This window comes from Apodemus sylvaticus, chromosome 2 (assembly GCF_947179515.1).
Source record: "Apodemus sylvaticus chromosome 2, mApoSyl1.1, whole genome shotgun sequence".
In the NCBI taxonomy this organism is placed as follows: Eukaryota; Metazoa; Chordata; class Mammalia; order Rodentia; family Muridae; genus Apodemus; species Apodemus sylvaticus.
The window spans coordinates 117,857,683-117,876,218 of NC_067473.1; the positions used below are offsets into that span (position 1 = coordinate 117,857,683).

Below are 18,536 nucleotides of genomic sequence, written 5' to 3' on the forward strand. Positions count from 1 at the left end.
TCTGCTCCTTCTCCAGCACCATGTCTGGCTGCATCCCACCATGCTTCCCACCATGAGGATAATGGACTAGACCTCTGCAACTGTAAGCCAATCCCAATTAAATGTTTTCCTTTATAAGAGCTGCTGTGCTCAGGGTGTTTCCTCACAGCATAAAACCCTTACTAAGACAGAAATTGGTACCAGGGACTGTGGTATGGCAATGATAGGCCTGACTGTGTATTTGTTTGGAAGAATGTTGACTTTGATACTTTGGGTTAGAAAAGCAGTTCAACACTTAGGTGGGGTTTCATGGGGCTTAGCCCTAATATGACCATGGAAGACAGTGGTGTCTTTGAGCTGGGGGCCTGGCTCGGGAGGCTTCAGAGAATATTAGTATGTGGCCTGGAGACCACTCTAGTGATATTTTGGTGGAGAATGTGGCTGCTTTTTACCCTATTTGAAAAGTCTGCCTGAGGATAAATTGAAGAGTTCTGGATAGACTGTATTAGCACAGGAAATTTCAAAGCAGCCTAATATTGACTCTGGAATATGGTTATCAATGTTCACTCTTATGAAGGTCCATAGTGAAAAGGAAGGAATCGAGTGAGGAAAATTACAAAATGTACACTTTGAGGAGAAAGGGGCACCAGGAAGTGGAATGGAGCCAACTCCCATGTTTTAGGTGATAAGATCCTGACATTAAATGAAATAAAGGGAGTGGTGGCCTCAGGGCAAGATCCCACCTGGCTAAGCCCCCATCCTGTAAAAGAGCGTTTAGATCCAGGTCTGATGCTGCATGCCTTTAATCCTAGCTGTCTGGAGACAGAGGCAGGTTGTCTGAGACCAACCTGGTCTACAGATTGAGTTTCAGGACCATCAAACTTAGCCAGTGCAGGAAACCATCAGAACCAGAAAGCTGATGAGGATGTAACAGAACCAGGGAGCCATGCTCAAGCCGCAGCAAGCAGCAGAACTTGGCAGCTTTGGCCACGTTCTGGCTTTATAGTCAAGGATAGAAGAAAAGGGTTATGGAATTAACCTGTGACTAAGGAAAGCCAACGAGGCCAGGCCTGTATCATGGGGGTCCCTGCCTGGAGGCCTAGAGAGACCATTGTGCAAAGCTGTGAATGAAAGTGAGGCCTGTAATATCCAATATATACAAAGAACTCAAGAAATTAGACCCCAGGGAACCAAATAACCCTATTAAAAATGGGGTACAGATCTAAACAAAGAATTTTCACCTGAAGAACTTCGGATGGCCGAGAAGCACCTTAAGAAATGCTCAACATCATTAGTCATTAGGGAAATGCAAATCAAAACAACCCTGAGATTTCACCTCACACCAGTCAGAATGGCTAAGGTTAAAAACTCAGGAGACAGCAGATGTTGGCAAGGATGTGGAGAAAGAGGAACACTCCTCCACTGCTGGTGGGATTGTAAGATGGTACAACCACTATGGAAATCAGTCTGGCGGTTCCTAAGAAAACTGGACATGACACTTCTGGAGGACCCTGCAATACCTCTCCTGGGCATATACCCAAAGGATTCCCCAGCATACAATAAGGACACATGCTCCACTATGTTCATAGCAGCCTTATTTATAATAGCCAGAAGCTGGAAAGAACCCAGATATCCCTCAATGGAGGAATGGATACAGAAAATGTGGTATATATATACAATGGAGTGCTATTCAGCAATTAAAAACAATGAATGCATGAATTTTTTTAGGCAAATGGTTGGAACTGGAAAATATGATCCTAAGCGAGGTAACGCAGTCACAAAAAAATACACATGGAATGCAATCATTGATAAGTGGATAGTAATTAGCCCTGAAGCTCTGAATACTGAAGATACAATTAGCATATCAAATGATTCCCGTGAAGAAGGAAGAAGAGGGCCTTAATCCTGGAAAGGCTTGATCCAGCATTGTAGGGGAGTACCAGGACAGAGAAAAGGGAAGGGGAAAGATAGGAGAATGGATGGAGAGAAAAGGACTTATGGGACATATGGGGGGGACTGGGAAAGGGGAAAGCTTTTGAATGTAAACAAAGAATATAGAAAATTTTAAAAAATTGACAGAAGAACGGATGCAAAAATGTGGTATATATACACAATGGAATACTATTCAGCCAATAGAAACAACGAATTCATGAAATTCTTAGGCAAATAGATGGAGCTGGAGAACATCATACTAAGTGAGGTAACACAGTCTCAAAAGATCAATCATGGTATGCACGCACTAATAAGTGGATATTAGCCTAGAAAACTGGAATACCCAAAACATAATCCACACATCAAATGAGGTACAAGAAGAACGGAGGAGTGGCCCCTTGTTCTGGAAAGACTCAGTGTAGCAGTATAGGGCAAAACCAGAACAGGGAAGTGGGAAGGGGTGGGTGGGAGAACAGGGGGAGGGAAAGGGGCTTATGGGACTTTTGGGGAGGGTGGCTGAAAAGGGGAAATCATTTGAAACAGAAATAAAAAATATATTGAATAAAAAAAAACTAAAAAAAACTTGAAAAAAAGAAAGAAAGAAAGAAAGAAAGAAAGAAAGAAAGAAAGAAAGAAAGAAAGAAAGAAAGAAAGAAAGAAAGAAAGAAAGGAAGGAAGGAAGGAAGGAAGGAAGGAAGGCCTGGATTGCCTTGGGGCTCCCAAACTGTTGGAGACATCAGAGCTATGGGGGATCTGCTGAGGAAAGCTGCTAACAGGGAATGGAATCCGCCAAAGACAGTGTGTTACAGACGCACAGTCCATTCACCCAGACACACAGTAGCAATTAATTTAAAATTCTTAAATCTCTGAGTTTCTAGCCCCTACTGTAAGTCACTTTGAGGAGGTCAGCTCAGAAACTTCAGAAAACTCCACCAGATCCCTCCAGAAGGAAGGGGCTAAGCTACATTCCTCAGACCCCTGGGAGGTCCCTGTGGCTCGGGGAGGCCCAGAGCTATTCCTTACCCCTCCTCTCATTTGCTCACTTATGCTAAGAAGGGGGCCACTTACCTCATTCCCTATTGACCAATCAGTTTAAAAGTCACACCATTCTGCCAATCACATTGTGCCTAATAGTGGTTGCCCTGAGGACTGTATAAAGGCTCATGGTTGGGCTGCATGTTGTTGTTTTTGCCCTATGTGCAGGGCGAACCCAGCATGCTAGATTTAAAAAAAAAAATTCCTCTTGCTTTGCATCAATTTCCCTTCTGCATCAATTCCCATCTCCAAGTTGTTCATTCAGGAGTCTCCAGTAAGTTAAGGCTCGACAGAGTCATAGAGCTTCAGTTGGCATCTCTGGCACAGAACCTGAAAGTAAACTTACCTAAGCTCTCAGGGCAGCCAAATTTGCAAACCAGTTAATCAGAGGAAAGGTGCTGCTCATTTCTACAGCCTAAAGCTGTCATTGTTGCTTGATTTGCTGGAGCCTAGGGTAATTACACTGAACCATGTTAGTGTTAATACACAGCAGGCTCTGTGGTTCATTCTCACAGAAAAAAAAATAATAAAGTGTGTAAACACTATAGGCTAAAGGTGGTCAGAGGCGAGCAGTGTGTTGAGAGAAGAGAGTGAGAATTCATAAGAGTGATAGTGATACTCACTAGTCGGAGTAGGAAGGGTCCTAAGGTCAAGGGCAGGCTCAAAGATGACCCAGTTTCTAGAAGAACTAGAATGGAAGAATATTGGGATTGTGTGTATAATTTATAGGACTTGCTATTAAATGAAAATACAGTCTCTTGTTTGGAAACTATGCAGAAATACAGGACAGTGGCAAGAAAGACAAGATGCAGAATGGGTCCTGCAGAGTGGAGCTGGGTGCACACATGAAGCTCACACTGTGGAAAGGAAATCTCAGTTACTAGTGGAACATGGAGGCCTACAGAGAGGAGGTATCTGAGATGACCTGGGTGGAAGGTGCTACAGTTTCAGGCTGAGATGTCCTGACAGGCTGATGTTTGAATGCTCAAACCCAAGTTATGGTACCATTTTGAAGGCTGTGGAGCCTTTAGTAGGTCGGCCTTGCTGGACAGAAAGAGGTTCCAAAAGTTAGGCCTTTGAAAGTTGTGCACACTCCCAGCTTAAGTCCCTAGTACCACTATTCTTCTCCCAATAAAACAAACCAACTGAAATTTCTTAAAACCATGAATCAAAGTAAACTTTCCTTACCGTAAGCTTGTTCTGTTTGTAACACCAATGAGAAAAGTAGCTTACATACAAGGCCTCCCATTGATGATCTTTCCATGTAAAGATCCACAGACATGCTGGCTGGACTGGTGTGGATTTTTTTTTTCTACTCATAAGCAAATGGGCTGAGTGGCAGAGATGATGCTGAGACTGTAGGTTCTGACTGGGTATTGAGATGACTGGAGTACCATGACTCTGGGGAAGTAGTTTGTGGATGTGTGGTGGGACTTATGAGTAGAGAAGAGGAGGAGAGTTATGGCAAACTTTCTGTTAAGGCAGCATGCAGCAGTGTAGGAGTGAGAGGTTAGTGCAAGAAGAAGGAACTGACTTCCAGAAGGCAACTGTAAAATGTTTGGAGAACTAAAGGAGCAAGTTTTTATCCCCTAGAACACCTCCCTAAGCCATAACACTTGATTTTTACATTGCCCACCTATCCAAGGCCACCTAGAAGAAACTGTCTCAGCATTGAGATGACTGCCAACACTCTGGTGACCTGGATACAAGGCTGGGTCTGAAGCTTGAAAGTTTTTGCTTGGTTCACCATCATTATCCATGGCAGCCATGGTTGGAACCTCAGGAAGACACACCTTCCCTTATCTCATCTTCTAGTTTAATCAGTACAAGCAATCTGGTTCCAGGAATCCTAGCTGCAAGGGAGTCCATGATTACTTTTCCAATTTCTCTACATGGTGGAGTGAAGCCCTAGTGAGGTGTCTAGAGTGGCCATCATGCTGTCAGCAGTAATGGACAGGCAAGAGAGTTATTTTGTGAATAAGCAGTTGATGAGCTCCACTTAGCTATTAGTGTTGCTGAAAAAACATCTGGCAGCCCCTCCCTCTGCCCACATCATACCCTTCCCTTTTGTCCCCCTCCCCCTCTTGGTTTGCTCTTTCACCCCTTCATAGGCTGGATCTCTCCCTGCTCTGCTCACCTACTACCTTCTCCCCATTTTCCTCTCCCTGGCTCGCCCTTACCCCTCCTCTCACTTGCTCACTTATGCTAACTAATCCTAATTACTACAAAAAACGCTCTGCAGTATCAGCATTTGTACCCCCTCCCCCAGGGTCACTGTTCTCATCCTCAGTAGTGAATGCCAATGGGCTTTTCTCCAATAAAGAGAACTAAGCTACATTGTTCATTGTGCCCTCAGCCCTCAGTCTACGCCTGTTTCCTAGATAGTAAAGAAGACCAGGGCCCGGTTAGAGATGAGCAGGGGAGGGAAGGCAGGTGAAAAGGATGTCCACAGACCCAGCCCCTCGAGTCACAAGTGGAGAAATTGCTTGCTTGAACTCTGGAAGACTTTGATGATAAGAACAAGAAGTATTCCTTGTGATCTTAGCCAGCCATAGAGGCTCTGGGAGTGAGGCCCTGGGACTGAGACTATCAAATTTTCAGTCACCTCCCTAGTGACCAAATTATCTTCTAAAACCAAAAGTCTACCTCTCTTTTTCTTTCTCTCTCTCTCCCTAGGTATATGTATATGTGGGTGTGGATGTGAATGTGTATATATATGTATGTATATGTGTATATGTGTATGTATATATACATACACACATACACACACATATATATACATACATATATATACATACAAATATTTGTGTGTGTATATACCAGAAACCTCTAGATTGGGTCACTGTTCTGTCATAATAACAGCAACTAGAGACAACAAACCAAACGTAAGTATGCTTTGGCCCCATTTTAATTTAATGTCCTCAAGATGGAGAAAAGTCAGAAAAAAACCCAGCTATCACACAGCATTTTCGGTGGTAGCTATGACGTGAAGGCACATACTGCTTCCTGGAGGATCTGAAAGTAAATGAAATAGATGAAGCTTTGACTTTAGGGAACTTAGAGTGCACTTGTGCAAACAAATGAGATCATTTCAGACTCAACATCACATTGTCAGGAAGACACTAAGGAGGGGGGATGCAGAGACACTGGAGCACACCGGACTCTGCTCAGGCAAAGGCTCTCTGGAAAGATCGTGTTTTCTCTAAAGCCGAACAAGCATCAGATAGGACATGGTAAAATCTCAGAAAGGGCATTTCAAGGAGAACAGAGGCCTGGCCTTGAGAAACCGCAAGCAGACTGCTTCGGGAGCTGTAAGCCGGTGTGCCTGGGCACAGGCAACAGCACAGAGCCCTTACAGACAGGTTGGTAAGGGCGTGCCTAGCCTACAGTTGGAGACCCTGAGTTAGTTGTGTTTTGTTTTTTTGGTTTTTTTTTTTTTTTAATGTAACTCTAAGTATATTGATAGCTTGAAGGAACAAGTGACACGATTTGATTCTTTTTAAGAAGTACTGAGCCAGGGCTGGTATGGAAATGGGTCACAGGGAAGAGCGGGAGGCAGTGGCGAGGGTGAGAAATGTTGGAGTTTCCAGGGTCAGGGACAATAGCAAGGTCAGACCAGAGACAGGTTGGTGAGCCCATAGCTGCATCGGTGGATTCGGTGTGAGACGGAGCAAAGAGGGAGAACGGAGCCGACTCTGGAGTGTTTAGCTATAGCGCCTGTGCAAAGGTCGAGCCTCTGACTAAAGCCAGGTGAAGTGGTTGGGAAGAAAATCCAGAATCCTGTGTTAACCAAAGTAGCGGAGACGCCTCTAAGGCATCCAAGCTGATTGAACTATGCAGAATCCACAAGAGAGACCACAGCTAGCAATAAAGCGGTAGCTGGAGAGTCAAGACACAGGAAGGCCTCAGACCGCCTAGCTGGATGAGTAACAGACCAATGCACTAAGCCCTGTCACGGCCAACTTCACAGACGTGCAGCCAGTGCTGAGCGGTCAAATGGGTCCTGCCCTGATGTGGTTCCTGCTCCTGGGTTGTTGCTCCGCTGCCGCCATCTTGTGATTCTTAATGCTTTCTGAACAAGAACCCTGACGTCTCCCTATGAACGACATAGCCAGCGCTGCCTGAGACACCTGAGTGTTACGAGGTGTGACAGAGGAGGGCATACAGCTGAAGGGAAGGAGTGAGCACTAAATCGCGGAGAGCCAGAAGGTGTGAGAGCAAATGAGCCTGTTCCCAAGGTAACGATGTCTGATGGCATCGTGATGCCCCGAGGTGGGCTGGGCGGGCACAGAGACTGGGCGATCATGCTGCCTTGGCTTCCTGCCTCAACCTGAGGAGACTGTGGAGGCTCACTCATACGCAGGTCTCGGGATGGGCACCCGCTGTGCGTTTCTGAAGGCAGAACTGAGGGTAAAGATAGAGGAGCCAATGGGATCTCTTCATGATGGGAAGCGGGGCAATTCCCTTTTAGCTCCCACATTTTTCACTTTGAAATATAAACATCTGAACAAGAGTATGAGGAACTGTTAAGGCCTTGAGAAGAAAAAAGTCATGATAAATAGCTAGGAAGACAGCTGGAGGACTTGCTTTGGCTCTCAGTATCAGAGTTTAATCCATCACAGGGGAGGATACAGGGCAACACAGTCATGGTGGTCAGGGAGCGGTGAGAATGTAGCTTTACCTTAGAGCTCTCTCTCTTTCCCCCATTTTTAATTCTTTCTGGGCTCCTATCACAAACTAGATAATCCTGTTAGTTGATTCTTTCTGGAAACTTCCTCAGAGACACAGTCAAAGGTGTGCCTTCCTTAGGCCATCTCTGGGGCCCAGGATCCACTCAGGCTGACAAGAGTTTGGGGCAAAAAAAAGAGAAACCTTTGTAGATAGATTCTGTGGCTTGAGAGAGGAATACCCTTTCCAAATTCATGTTGAAACTCAATCCCCAAAGTAGCAATGCCTTAGCAAGCTATTGAGTAACCTTAGCAAGTTATTAAGTAAGTTCTTGATTCTCCAGAGCAGAATTAAGGCCTTTAATGGCACGAGCTATGCCCTGAGGTGGCTGCGCTGAAGGCTTGGTCTCTAGTTTGCAGCGCTATTGGGCAGTTCTGGGTCTTAAGGATGCTGACCTTACAGTGGATTAATCCACTGACTCCAAAAAGCTGGGTGGGCCCCCGGGAGCTGGGTCCTGTGGAGAATGGAGAGGGGCCTCTGGGGGGCACATTTTGTCCTTGATCTCTGTCCCCATCTCTCTCCTACCTCCTGCCCACTAGACGGGACCATCTTTCCGCAGTTACAAGCTGTCTTCCATGATGTTTGGTCTCACTTTATGCCAAAAGAAATAACACTAGTCAGGCACGGTGGCACACACCTTCAGTCCCAGCATTCAGAAGGCAGAGGCAAGTGGATCTCTGTGAGTTTGAGGTCTACAGAGTGAGTTCCAAGACAGCCAGGTATGTTACACAGAGGATCCCTGTCTTGAGAGTGAGGGAGAGGGAGAGAACATAAGAGAACTAAATGACAGTGGACTAAGACATTCAAAACAAGGGATAAAATAAGTATTTTTTCCCTTCAAGTACCTTCTTGGGTACTTTGTCTCTGCAGCAAACAGCTAACTGACCGAAGGCTCTTATAGAGTGTTTGGAGGATGTAGATCCGCCCTCTTCTGCTCCTCTACCCTCTGGAGTCACAGTGCACATCTTCTTTACCCATCAGGCCTGTGGTAGTGCTCTGTATATGCAGTAGGTTTCCTCACACCCAGCAATGCTGAAACCTTCACCCTAGCACAGAGAATTCAGTCAGAGTCTCAGGGGCTCTGTGAGTGTCCATGTAGGGTGATGGGCATAACCCTGAAGTAGAACCAGTTTGTCCAATGCTTAGACTTTCTCCAGGATGTTCAGAGTGGCAGGAGCTGGAGTAAGATAAGAGGTAAACTGAGTACACAGGACGTGGGGGTCATGGAGGTGAGGTCAGAGGTGGTACAGTGTGCAGTGGCTGGCCTGTGATGGGTAGCGGGGGCTCTGTCTAACTACCTACGAAGAAGCAGAGTGACCCCCTTCAGACACCGATCTGTAATGTCCAAAGTCAGGAGTGGCAAAGGGCTGATCTTGTGATATAACCCATATGAATGTGTCCTTAAGGGCTCTATTCAGCCGGGCGGTGGTGGCACATGTCTTTAATCCCAGCACTCGGGAGGCAGAGGCAGACAGATTTTTGAGTTCGAGGCCAGCCTGGTCTACAGAGTGAGTTTCAGGACAGCCAGAGCTACACAGAGAAACCCTGTCTCAAAGAAAACAAAACAAAACAAAAAAATGGCTCTATTCTCAAATTCCATTCCAACCCCATGGCTATGCAAGGACTGGCTTCCCAAATCAAGATCTTTTTTTTTTCTTTTCATTCAAGAAATATTTCAATCTAGAAGCTTACTTAAGAAGACAAACAGGCCTTTACATTTTACATTCATTATAATTCTGGACATTTCAGGCCACAGAAGGATGAACCTTGTGAAAGCTTTAGACTGCTCAGAGAACTGGGTAAATCCAGGGCTTTCTGGAGAAGTATATTGAAAACATGAAGTTTCTCTGGAGCAATGGAACCACAGACCATTGTCTATGGGCGTCCTCTGCTGGCTGTAAATGAGAATGCAGTCTGGAAGTGGCAGGTTTCTTAGGCACAGATAAGTGGGAAAATGATAACACATCAACCTTTAGGGCCTCACAGAACAAACCCCGCGTTGGTTCTTTAAATGTTGTAATGACAGTCACACTTCTATGATAGATCTGAATTTTTGTGATTAGGATTCTTTCCTCAGATAAAAGACACCATTGAAATATTTTAAACAAATTGTATTCTTTGAGATGTTTGATGGAGCCCACCCTGCCCCTCCCATTCTCCCCACCCCCACTTTGACTTTCCAGATTCATGTTTTGATTTTTAACCCCACTAAGCCCACTTAGTGCTGCCAGAATGTGCACAGATGTCCAATCACCTACCGGCAGGTGGGCCTAGAGAACAAGCTCTCTTCCTCACAGTGTCTGATCATCTACAGGCAGCTGGCCTATGAAGCGAACAGGCTCTCTTTCTCCCAGCAGCCATCAGTTGTCAGTGGCTCCTCAGGTAAGGGTGGGACTTCATGAGTCCCTCCCAGACTCAGGCTGAAATTGTGGCTGAGCTGACCTTGTCAGCCCTGTTACAAGTGCACGTGTGCAGCGTCCCTGTCGTGACCAGAAATCACTCACAGCAGCTGTGTTCTACAAACTATCAGAATCTTGATCTTCTTCTCTCCAAGAGTCCTGAGCCGACTGTGTAGCACATAATAAACACCCAGTGATATGTATCTACCAGATACATATTGGAACAATTTCCCGGGGAACTAATCCCACATGGCGATGGAGATGGGGAGGCAGAGTTAGAAGAACACCCAAAAAGTGGCATCGCAAACTTAGGGACTGGATGTAGGGTAGAAGCCTAAGGGATTTGCATGATTCCAGGAAGAGACTTGCTACACAGCGACAGATGTCACCTCCAGTGTGTGAGCAGAAGGAAAGACATCTTAAAGCAAATGGAAGAAGCTACAGCAACAGTTTCAGATAGGCTAAGAAAGGAATCTGGAAGGACTTTGGGGGCCTAGGAAGAATGATTCCTGAGTTAAAGATGTTTTCCCCAGCTCCATTTCGACCCCCTTGTGAAAAACATCAATCTGATAAACCCACAAAATACCTTCCTCAAGGCCAGCTGCTGGAAGGGAGAACTTAAAATGCCCAGAGCCAGTCAGGAGCCAAAATAAAGATGAAATGTGGGTTCAGAAGGAGCACAGGGCACCCAGGCTCAGACAGTCTCTCGAGGTGACAGGTAAACTTCTGTTATCACAGTGACTTGCAGTTAGTGATGTGAGGAAGTTCAGAGATGACTGGCTGCCAGAAACCAGAATCCAGCAGCGAGGGAGCCGGAATCATTGAGAAACAAGATCTGCCTAGGCACATCTGAGAAGGCTGCAGAGGGCAGGCAGGGCTCCTCAAAGCCTGTCAGTCCTGGGGGCATAATCTGCTCAGCGTATGGAGACTGTGACAGGCTAGAGGTTAAGGAAGATGTTCTTCAGAAAGGGGGTGGGGGTGCCTTCCACACGAGGGGCACGCAGACAGCCAAGAACAATCTTTGAAAAGCACCAGTCAAATAGGGTGAACGGATTAGTGTGAGCAAAGACATGAGCCGGTGGGTGGATGGCACCGCTGGCTTGAATGTTCTGAAGGTGCCACTGCTCTGTGGAATTCTAAAGATGGGAGGAGTATGCACGGATCTGTGAAGAAATGGTCCTTGGCACCAATGTGTTCTCCAAACTCGTCTTAGACAGACTTACACAGATCACAGTGTTCAGTTGCTACTGAAAATTATGAAATCTGCCCATGGGGTACTGATATAGTGCATGTTCTTATATGATATCTTCAAAGAAGGGTTTATGAGATACTTGTGTCCACATAGTCAATCACTTTCAAAGAAAACTGTAAATTATGATAGAGCATCAACCAGGCAAGTATGCTAATCTATGCTAATCCATGATAATCTATGTTAATCTATGCTAATCCATGCTAATTTATGGGCGGGCCTTGGTGTGACTCAGCTTCCTGGAGGCAGAGAAGGAAAGAGGAACATAGTAGGTCCAGCTGCCCTACCAGGAGGGAGTGCATAGGGCAAATCTCTGAGCACTGGAAACTCAGAAAGCCTCGAGTGGAGCTCTATAGGGAGCTGCTGGCACATGCCAGGCCTTGCTTCCAAACAGTAAACTTTTAGCAAGCCTTGTAGTAAAGATAAAGCCCAAGAGTACCACCCTAAATAAAGCACGTTGGGTGGGCTCTCCCCTCTGAGGGGCCCATGGCTGCTGAGCTGAGCTGAGCTTAAAGATGAGGTTGTCCATAAACAAAGGACACCGATATGTTCTGAGCACCTTACATATGTGATGTCCTGGAAGACTTATTTCTCGTTTGCAGACTAAACCATGTGTCCTAGATACACCGTCAAACCATCAGCATGAGCCGAGGCCATGCCCTTTCCACACCTCATGCCTCACTGGCCTCCTCCAGTGGAGGAGTCAGTCCCACACAGTCATCAACACAGTCATCAGCACAGTCATCACCACGGTCCAACCCTCCGCATCTCTTATGCCCGTGCCAAATCTTCCAGGCAACTTCCGGTCATCCTCACTCATAGGTCCACAGACTAAAGAACAAACTGTTGTGATAAAAAAACGACCGACTTGTTGTTAGGGCCGAGTCTATCACACAAGTTCAGAAGCATCCACAGATAGCAGCTCAAAGGAGTCAGCTTCTCTGCTGAAATGGCTTGTGAAGAACCTCCTTCCAGAGATTAGCCGGCTCCTGAAGGACCCAGTGCCGGTGCCCGAAGTGAGGGAAGTCAGCTGAAGTCTGCCCTGCCGTGGGCGTGGGCGTGCTGGCCTTGGGAAAAGCAAGAGGGGCGGCTACTGCTGGGTTACATCACAAGCTCTTCTAGTCTGGTTCCTTTCTTGAAAAAGGAACAATATAAAATATGCACAAGATACCACACAATAAATTAACACAGGATGGAACGGAAGTCTGAGACTCGCTGTAGGATGCGCACCTAGATCTTCTTAAACTGCGGCTGCAGCCCTACGGGAGTCCCCGTGACTGATGTGGGAGTCGTGGGAATTACAGCAACAGTAAAAGGTTTCTGAACATGCAATGGCCAAAAGTTAATTCTAACTCAAACACATGGTGAATGCGAGGGGTTTGGCACTGGCCTACGTTGTCCCAGGATTGTTCCGCAGTCCTGGCTCTGAAGATATACACTGTGCACACTTTGGGTTGTGCCTGACATTACACGGCACACACTTCGACCTCGCCTGGCTCATTGTCAACACTGTCACAGGTTACCCATTGCAGGACCTATAACACATACAAAAATGTCCCCTTCTATAGAAGCAAAATGGCTCAATTAAAAAACATTTTCCTACCTCTAGTCCTCATCATTTAAGTATCAAATTAGTACATTTGGGGCCGAATTGGATTAGATTCTTTGGGTCAAATTTTGTTTGAATTGACTTGAGTTTCATTTAAAAGAAATTATTTCATGAATTTTGGCTTACAATTGGGACAGAATTTCTAACAATTTCTGAAACGTCCCTAAACAACTTTTGCCATCTTGCTTTTATTCTTATGTATATGTACTTATTCTTATTTTGTGCGTATGAGTGTTTGCCTCCAAGTGTGCATGTGTACCATATACCTGGGTGGTGCCTGCAGAGGCCAGAAGAGGGTACTCAGTCCTCTAGAAGCAGAGTTACAGGTGGTTGTGAGTTTCTAAGTGGGTGCTGGGAACAGAACCTGGGTCTTCAGAACAGATAGATTGGCTAACCACTTAACCATCTTTTCCACCACATGCCGTATCTTCCTTTTCCTATTAAAGTTGGTTTTCTTCCTGCTACTGCTACAGGAGACCCAGAGGGGACATTCAGCCTTCATTCCTCAAGTGACCAGAAGGCTCTCAGCCTAGACAGTGGGGGACATGTCCCCCATTTAACATTAACAATTTAAAGGTAAGTTAACAGTTGCCTAGGGACAAACAGTTTTACTCAGATAAGGGACAATGACATAATCTCTGCAGAAAGACAGGTGTGGCTCCGGAAGGAGCACCTGCTCGGTGTCAGAGAAGGAAGGTGTGCTAGCCATGGCTCTGCTGCCTGTGTGGTAATCTTCAGCTTTGGGGGACACAAAGCTCTGCGCAGCACACAGAACGCAGGGACAAGAACCTCAGGAAATAGATTACCTTGGCCCAGACCCAGGCTGGTCCGGATCACCACGTGTTATGTTTGACAATTAAATGTAAAAAAAGGTCTCTAAAACTGAATTCACAAACATGCTGGTCTTTGGTCACCTCAAACTGCCTGGTGACCATGTGCCTCACTGGGAAGCAGCAGCATTAGGGTGACCAGGTACCTGTGGAATGATGAAGCTCTGGGAATGATGGGGAATGATGTACCTGGGGCCTCTGTGGGATGTGTGGACAGACAAGTGCAGGTTCTAGCTGAGTGGAGCCTCTTCAGCCCACGTGGGGCTTTGGAGCCAGCTGCTGAGTCACCAAAGGAGCATGTGTTGCCTGAAGACCTTGGTTAGTTTGCTTGGTCAAGGACTTGGGTATCTTTGACAATACAGTAACACTCATTCTCAATAGGGAACACTTGGAATAACAATGCACCATGCAGGAGCACATCTCACTGATAAAGTCTGTTCCTAGAGTTAACCACTGTTAACAAACCTTGCATGGTTTTGATGGTTTGTGTGTGTCTGAATTTGTCTTGTTCATTTGAAATATAGCCACATGTGTGGATTGGTGAGATAGGACCTTCCCAAGTGCTTCCTCCATCCTTTCTCTTCCCAAAGAGCAATAACCCTGAATTTTATATGATCCAATTCTTTGTTTTTCTTTATAGTTTTGCTACAAGCATGTGTAGTTTTTAAACTTAATATGGATGGATTTCATTCTATCCTTCTGAGAATTCCAATATTAAGTTGTTGCTACTCCATTTCACTTGGGCATAAACTAATTAATACTACGCTGCTCTTGTGAAGTGTTCTATCTTAAAAAGACGTTACTGAGCATTAACCCATTCCCTTGCGGATGACCATGTAGACTGCTGCAGATTTCGTCCATGGATATGCACAGCTGTTCTCTAGGATGTGGTCTCAGAAGAGAAACACAACAGGGTAAGCTTTGTGAATCAATCAGGAGAGCTGTCAAGTCGTCCTCCACAATGGCGGCACGCTCTGCTTGTGAGCCCTTCTTACACTGCGTCATGGACAACCCTTGAAATTGTCAGATTTCCCCAGTTGTCTGACTTCATGGATGAGAACGAATATTCCACGATGCTTCTCATTTGCACTCCCTAATACTCCGAGTACATTTTCGTGTTTGTTGGTATTTGTATTACTATTCGTGTTTTCTACCTACTTTCTGATTATTCATAGGTGTCTTCTAGCCTAAAATGGGGGAGTGACATGTGTTACCTGCCACATTTGTGTGGGGTTGAAGGTTCTAGTTCAGCAACCCACATACCTGGTTGTATATCAAACAAACAGCAACAACAACAAAAACAACAAATCCAGGACAGCAAACCATCAAATCATGCAAAGTTTGTTAACACTGGTTAACTATGGGAAAAGACTTTATCAGTGAGATGCACTCACATGTGGACTCATTATTACCCTAAGTGTTCTGCTACACTAAAATGGTAGGTCATGTCACAACTGAGGAAGAAAGACGTGCTCCACCTCAAGCCCACGCTGGTGCCCTCCAACCTTCTATTTCTAAACCTTGCTTCTCATCAGGATGTGAGGTGGGCTGGTTCTCCATCTCTCGTCTCTGCACCAGGAGCACTCAGGCCATGCTGGTTGTCCCCTGGCAGTTCTGGAACTCTGAGGGTACCTGCCATTCTCTGAGGAAGGGCATAGCTCAGAGTCCTCCCCCAAGTCTAGGAGGTGCCAGCTTTTTCCCAGCCCTGGTTCAGCACTCAATATTAGAAGAATGAATAGACAAGCAGGCCCCCTGCTGGGCTCCATGGTGGGCGAGGAGGGGAGTTTGTATTTTCCCATCAAGAGCCTTTCTTGAATGGCTTGGGCTTTCTCCTATTCCCTTCAAATCAACACTTGTGTACAGTGGTCTAGGGAAACTATTACTGTCACTCTCCCCAGGAGACATCTGGCAACATCTGGAGACATTTTTGGTTGCTACAGTGGGTGGTGGTAGAGAGGTGTTACCACCTTCTAGAGGGTAGAGGCCAGGGATGCTGCTGTCTTACCATGTGAAGAAAAGCCACAGCAATCAAGAATTATCCAGTCACAAATGCCAACAATGACCAGACTGAGAAGCACGATCCTTCTATGCCATACTACCCAGGCTAGAAAGCCACAGTTCCTAGCTTCCCCGTGGGGACTCCCAATTACCCCGCCCTTTCTCTGGAAGTGGCTTTGCTGGCATCTTGATAAACCGATTCCTACATCTATATCTGGACTTGAGCTGTGGGAGAAGGGACTGGAGATCTTGTTACTGAGTCAGGTACTTTCTCCTCAGGGGGCTCTACCTATGATCTGGATCCCAGTTCATGTGACACTCTGCAACGTGGTGACAGAGATAGAAATGGCAGAGATAACAGCAAAGACTCTTCTAAGCTGTATGTACTTGTTATTACACGCTATTAAGTGATACTAAATAATATTGAATTCTGGTAATCAGACATCAGACACTGTTTGCCCAGTGGGTCTAGGCGCCAGCAGCTGTGCTACTTGCACAGTGACCCAGCCTGGGGCACTTAGCTCAGGGAACTGACAGCTCACCAGACAGAGATGCTCACTAAAAGTCAGGATCCTGGGTCCCCACTTGAGAGTCTGACTTCACAGTCAGGGTGGACTCTGAGAGTCTGTGTTTTCAGCCAGGAGTAAAGGGTGTGTTCTACAGTGAGTGATCCAGGGGTTCACCTGTAAGAACCACCGGAAGAGATTATAGAACCCCACTCAGTCTAATCCCAGGCTCAAGGATCTAATGTGGTGGTTTTCTATATCGCTGAAAAAAATTCTAACATTTATTTCCTCAAGTTTCTTATTTTTAACTGAAATATAGAAGGTGAGAGCGCAGGATGCCTTTACGGTGGAGAAGCGGGACATTTACCAAGACGCAGAAAGACAGATATTCTGCCTTACGATTGAATCTGAGTGACGTAGAGTGAGAGTTCGCTGTGCATGCTTGTATGGGCAGGAGAGAAGGCTCGTCTCTGCTTCACACCTTGCGGCTGAGCTCAGCACACGGTGTCACCTCTGTCTGGAAATGCAGGCTCCTGGTCACCAAAATAAATGGCTGCTCTGGTCACTTTCAGTTTCATTTCCAAGCCCCTTTTTTCTGACCTGTTTCCTATTTGTGAGTTTTTAGTAGGCTACTTATTTTAACACACCATGAGCCATCCGGCCAAAACTTTCTTCTAAGCAAAATCCTTCCACCCTGTTTGCAAGCACCTCAACACTATAAAGTCTAAAATCAAGAAATTATATCACTGAGTAGACAGTGTGTGTGTGTGTGTGTGTGTGTGTGTGTGTGCGCGCGCGCACGCGCGCGCGTGTGCTTCATTTGACTATGATCAATTTAAAAATAAAATTTAATAAGAAGAAACATCAGGTTTTCAGGCCATGCCAATAATCTAAGCAGGTGGGTCTCTGTGAATCTAAGTTTTCACAGCAAGTTTCAGGCCAACTAGAGCTACAGAGCAAGAATCCATGGACTGGGGGTGGGGCAAGAAAGCAAGACATCTAAATAATAACAAACAATAGATTCAAGGCAATATATCACCATTGTTAGAGGAAAATGGTGTGAACGTCTTGAATTATCCTTAATAACTAAAGTCTATCTTTTCCAACTCTCATGAGTTCACCCACGCTCTGTTCCTTAGAATACTGTTCCTATACTTCCAAAGCCTCTATACCCTCACCCTGTTCTCCTGGTCTGCTTTTAACTGTAGGTAGCTCCTCATTGGCCTCTGGGCTCCCAGAAATGTGACACTCCCTTGAATTCGTTCACAGATGAATCACTTCAAAATACTCCAGTCTCTGTCCTCTTACTGAGAGCCGTTCAACAGATAACCACTTTCCACATCAGACTCTCTGGTGACAGGAACAAAATCTCAGTTTTGTGTCCAATGAACAGCCTAAGACCACCCGAAGTTCCTTTGACCCGTGTAGCCTATCCCCAGAGAGAAGAGAGCCCCTCCCAGCATGCTGGGACTTCACAGGACACATCCACCAGGATGCACTTTTCTGCCAAGCTCCGTGCGTGTTGCTGTGTGGAGTGCTTTGGCTCACGGAGCTCCCACAACCCAGCATGCAAATAGTGGGTGCTCGCGCAAAAGAACCCTCCCCCCCCCCCCCCCAGGAAAGACCTGGACCCTGACCTTACCTATTTTCGAAGCCTCCACTTTTAAATTGAAATCCCAGTTCCTTGGCAACTTCAGGGACATTTTTGCTTCCGGTTTGGGTGAGTAGCTGGTCAAGTGGCCAGTGTGTCACAGGCTGTTCTCTTCTTGCTTGTCCGATCTTCCTTTCGGTTCCTCTGCCTTCTGCCTGTTGACTGCTCTGCAGGCTCTCTTACGCTCCAGCCCGATCTGCCCACGTGTCTCCTCCTTTCTCTCACATGAGCCGTCCATCCATCTGTCACTTGGGGGATGGCACCTAAACTCCCCCAAGTCCCACCCACAGTCCCCCAGGGGCTGGCACCCCGCTTTGCGTTCAGATTTACCAGAAATATCCCACTTGACACTGCCTCTTGGGAAGCAGAGCCCCTGCTCGGAAGAATCTCAAGCCTCACTGAAGTGAAGTTGTGATAAACAACGGCATTTTTTTTAACTGTCTGCTTCCTTGCGTTTTGAGGAAGTGGGTGGCTGTTCGGCGTTGTAGCGTTATGAGCACACTTTCTTCAGAAGGCGTTGTTTAGAAATTTTTGTAAAACTGGTGCATGTTTGTGTTATAAAGCCGTGGTTTTAATTAAATAGAAAGAGAATCCCAAGGCTCTCACCGGGTGCCTCGACT

At 46.0% G+C, this 18,536-nt stretch overlaps 1 protein-coding gene across 2 annotated transcripts in view; it reads right to left on the reverse strand.

Annotated features, from left to right (window-relative positions):
* The window catches only part of Arhgap25 (Rho GTPase activating protein 25), a 76,559-nt gene extending 58,246 nt beyond the window's left edge, over positions 1-18,313 (reverse strand). Inside the window, exons 1-2 of one of the 2 annotated variants that reach the window (XM_052174249.1) lie at positions 17,908-18,312; positions 16,302-16,442 (exon numbers count right to left, since the gene is read on the reverse strand). Coding sequence is in view for 1 of the 2 variants with exons in the window: in XM_052174248.1 (XP_052030208.1) it covers positions 17,908-17,968 (61 nt within the window). In the remaining variant the exon portion in view is untranslated. Of the gene's footprint in view, positions 1-16,301; positions 16,443-17,907 lie in introns of both variants that reach the window. The other variant, XM_052174248.1, reaches the window with a different exon arrangement.
* Positions 18,314-18,536: the final 223 nt, after the last annotated feature.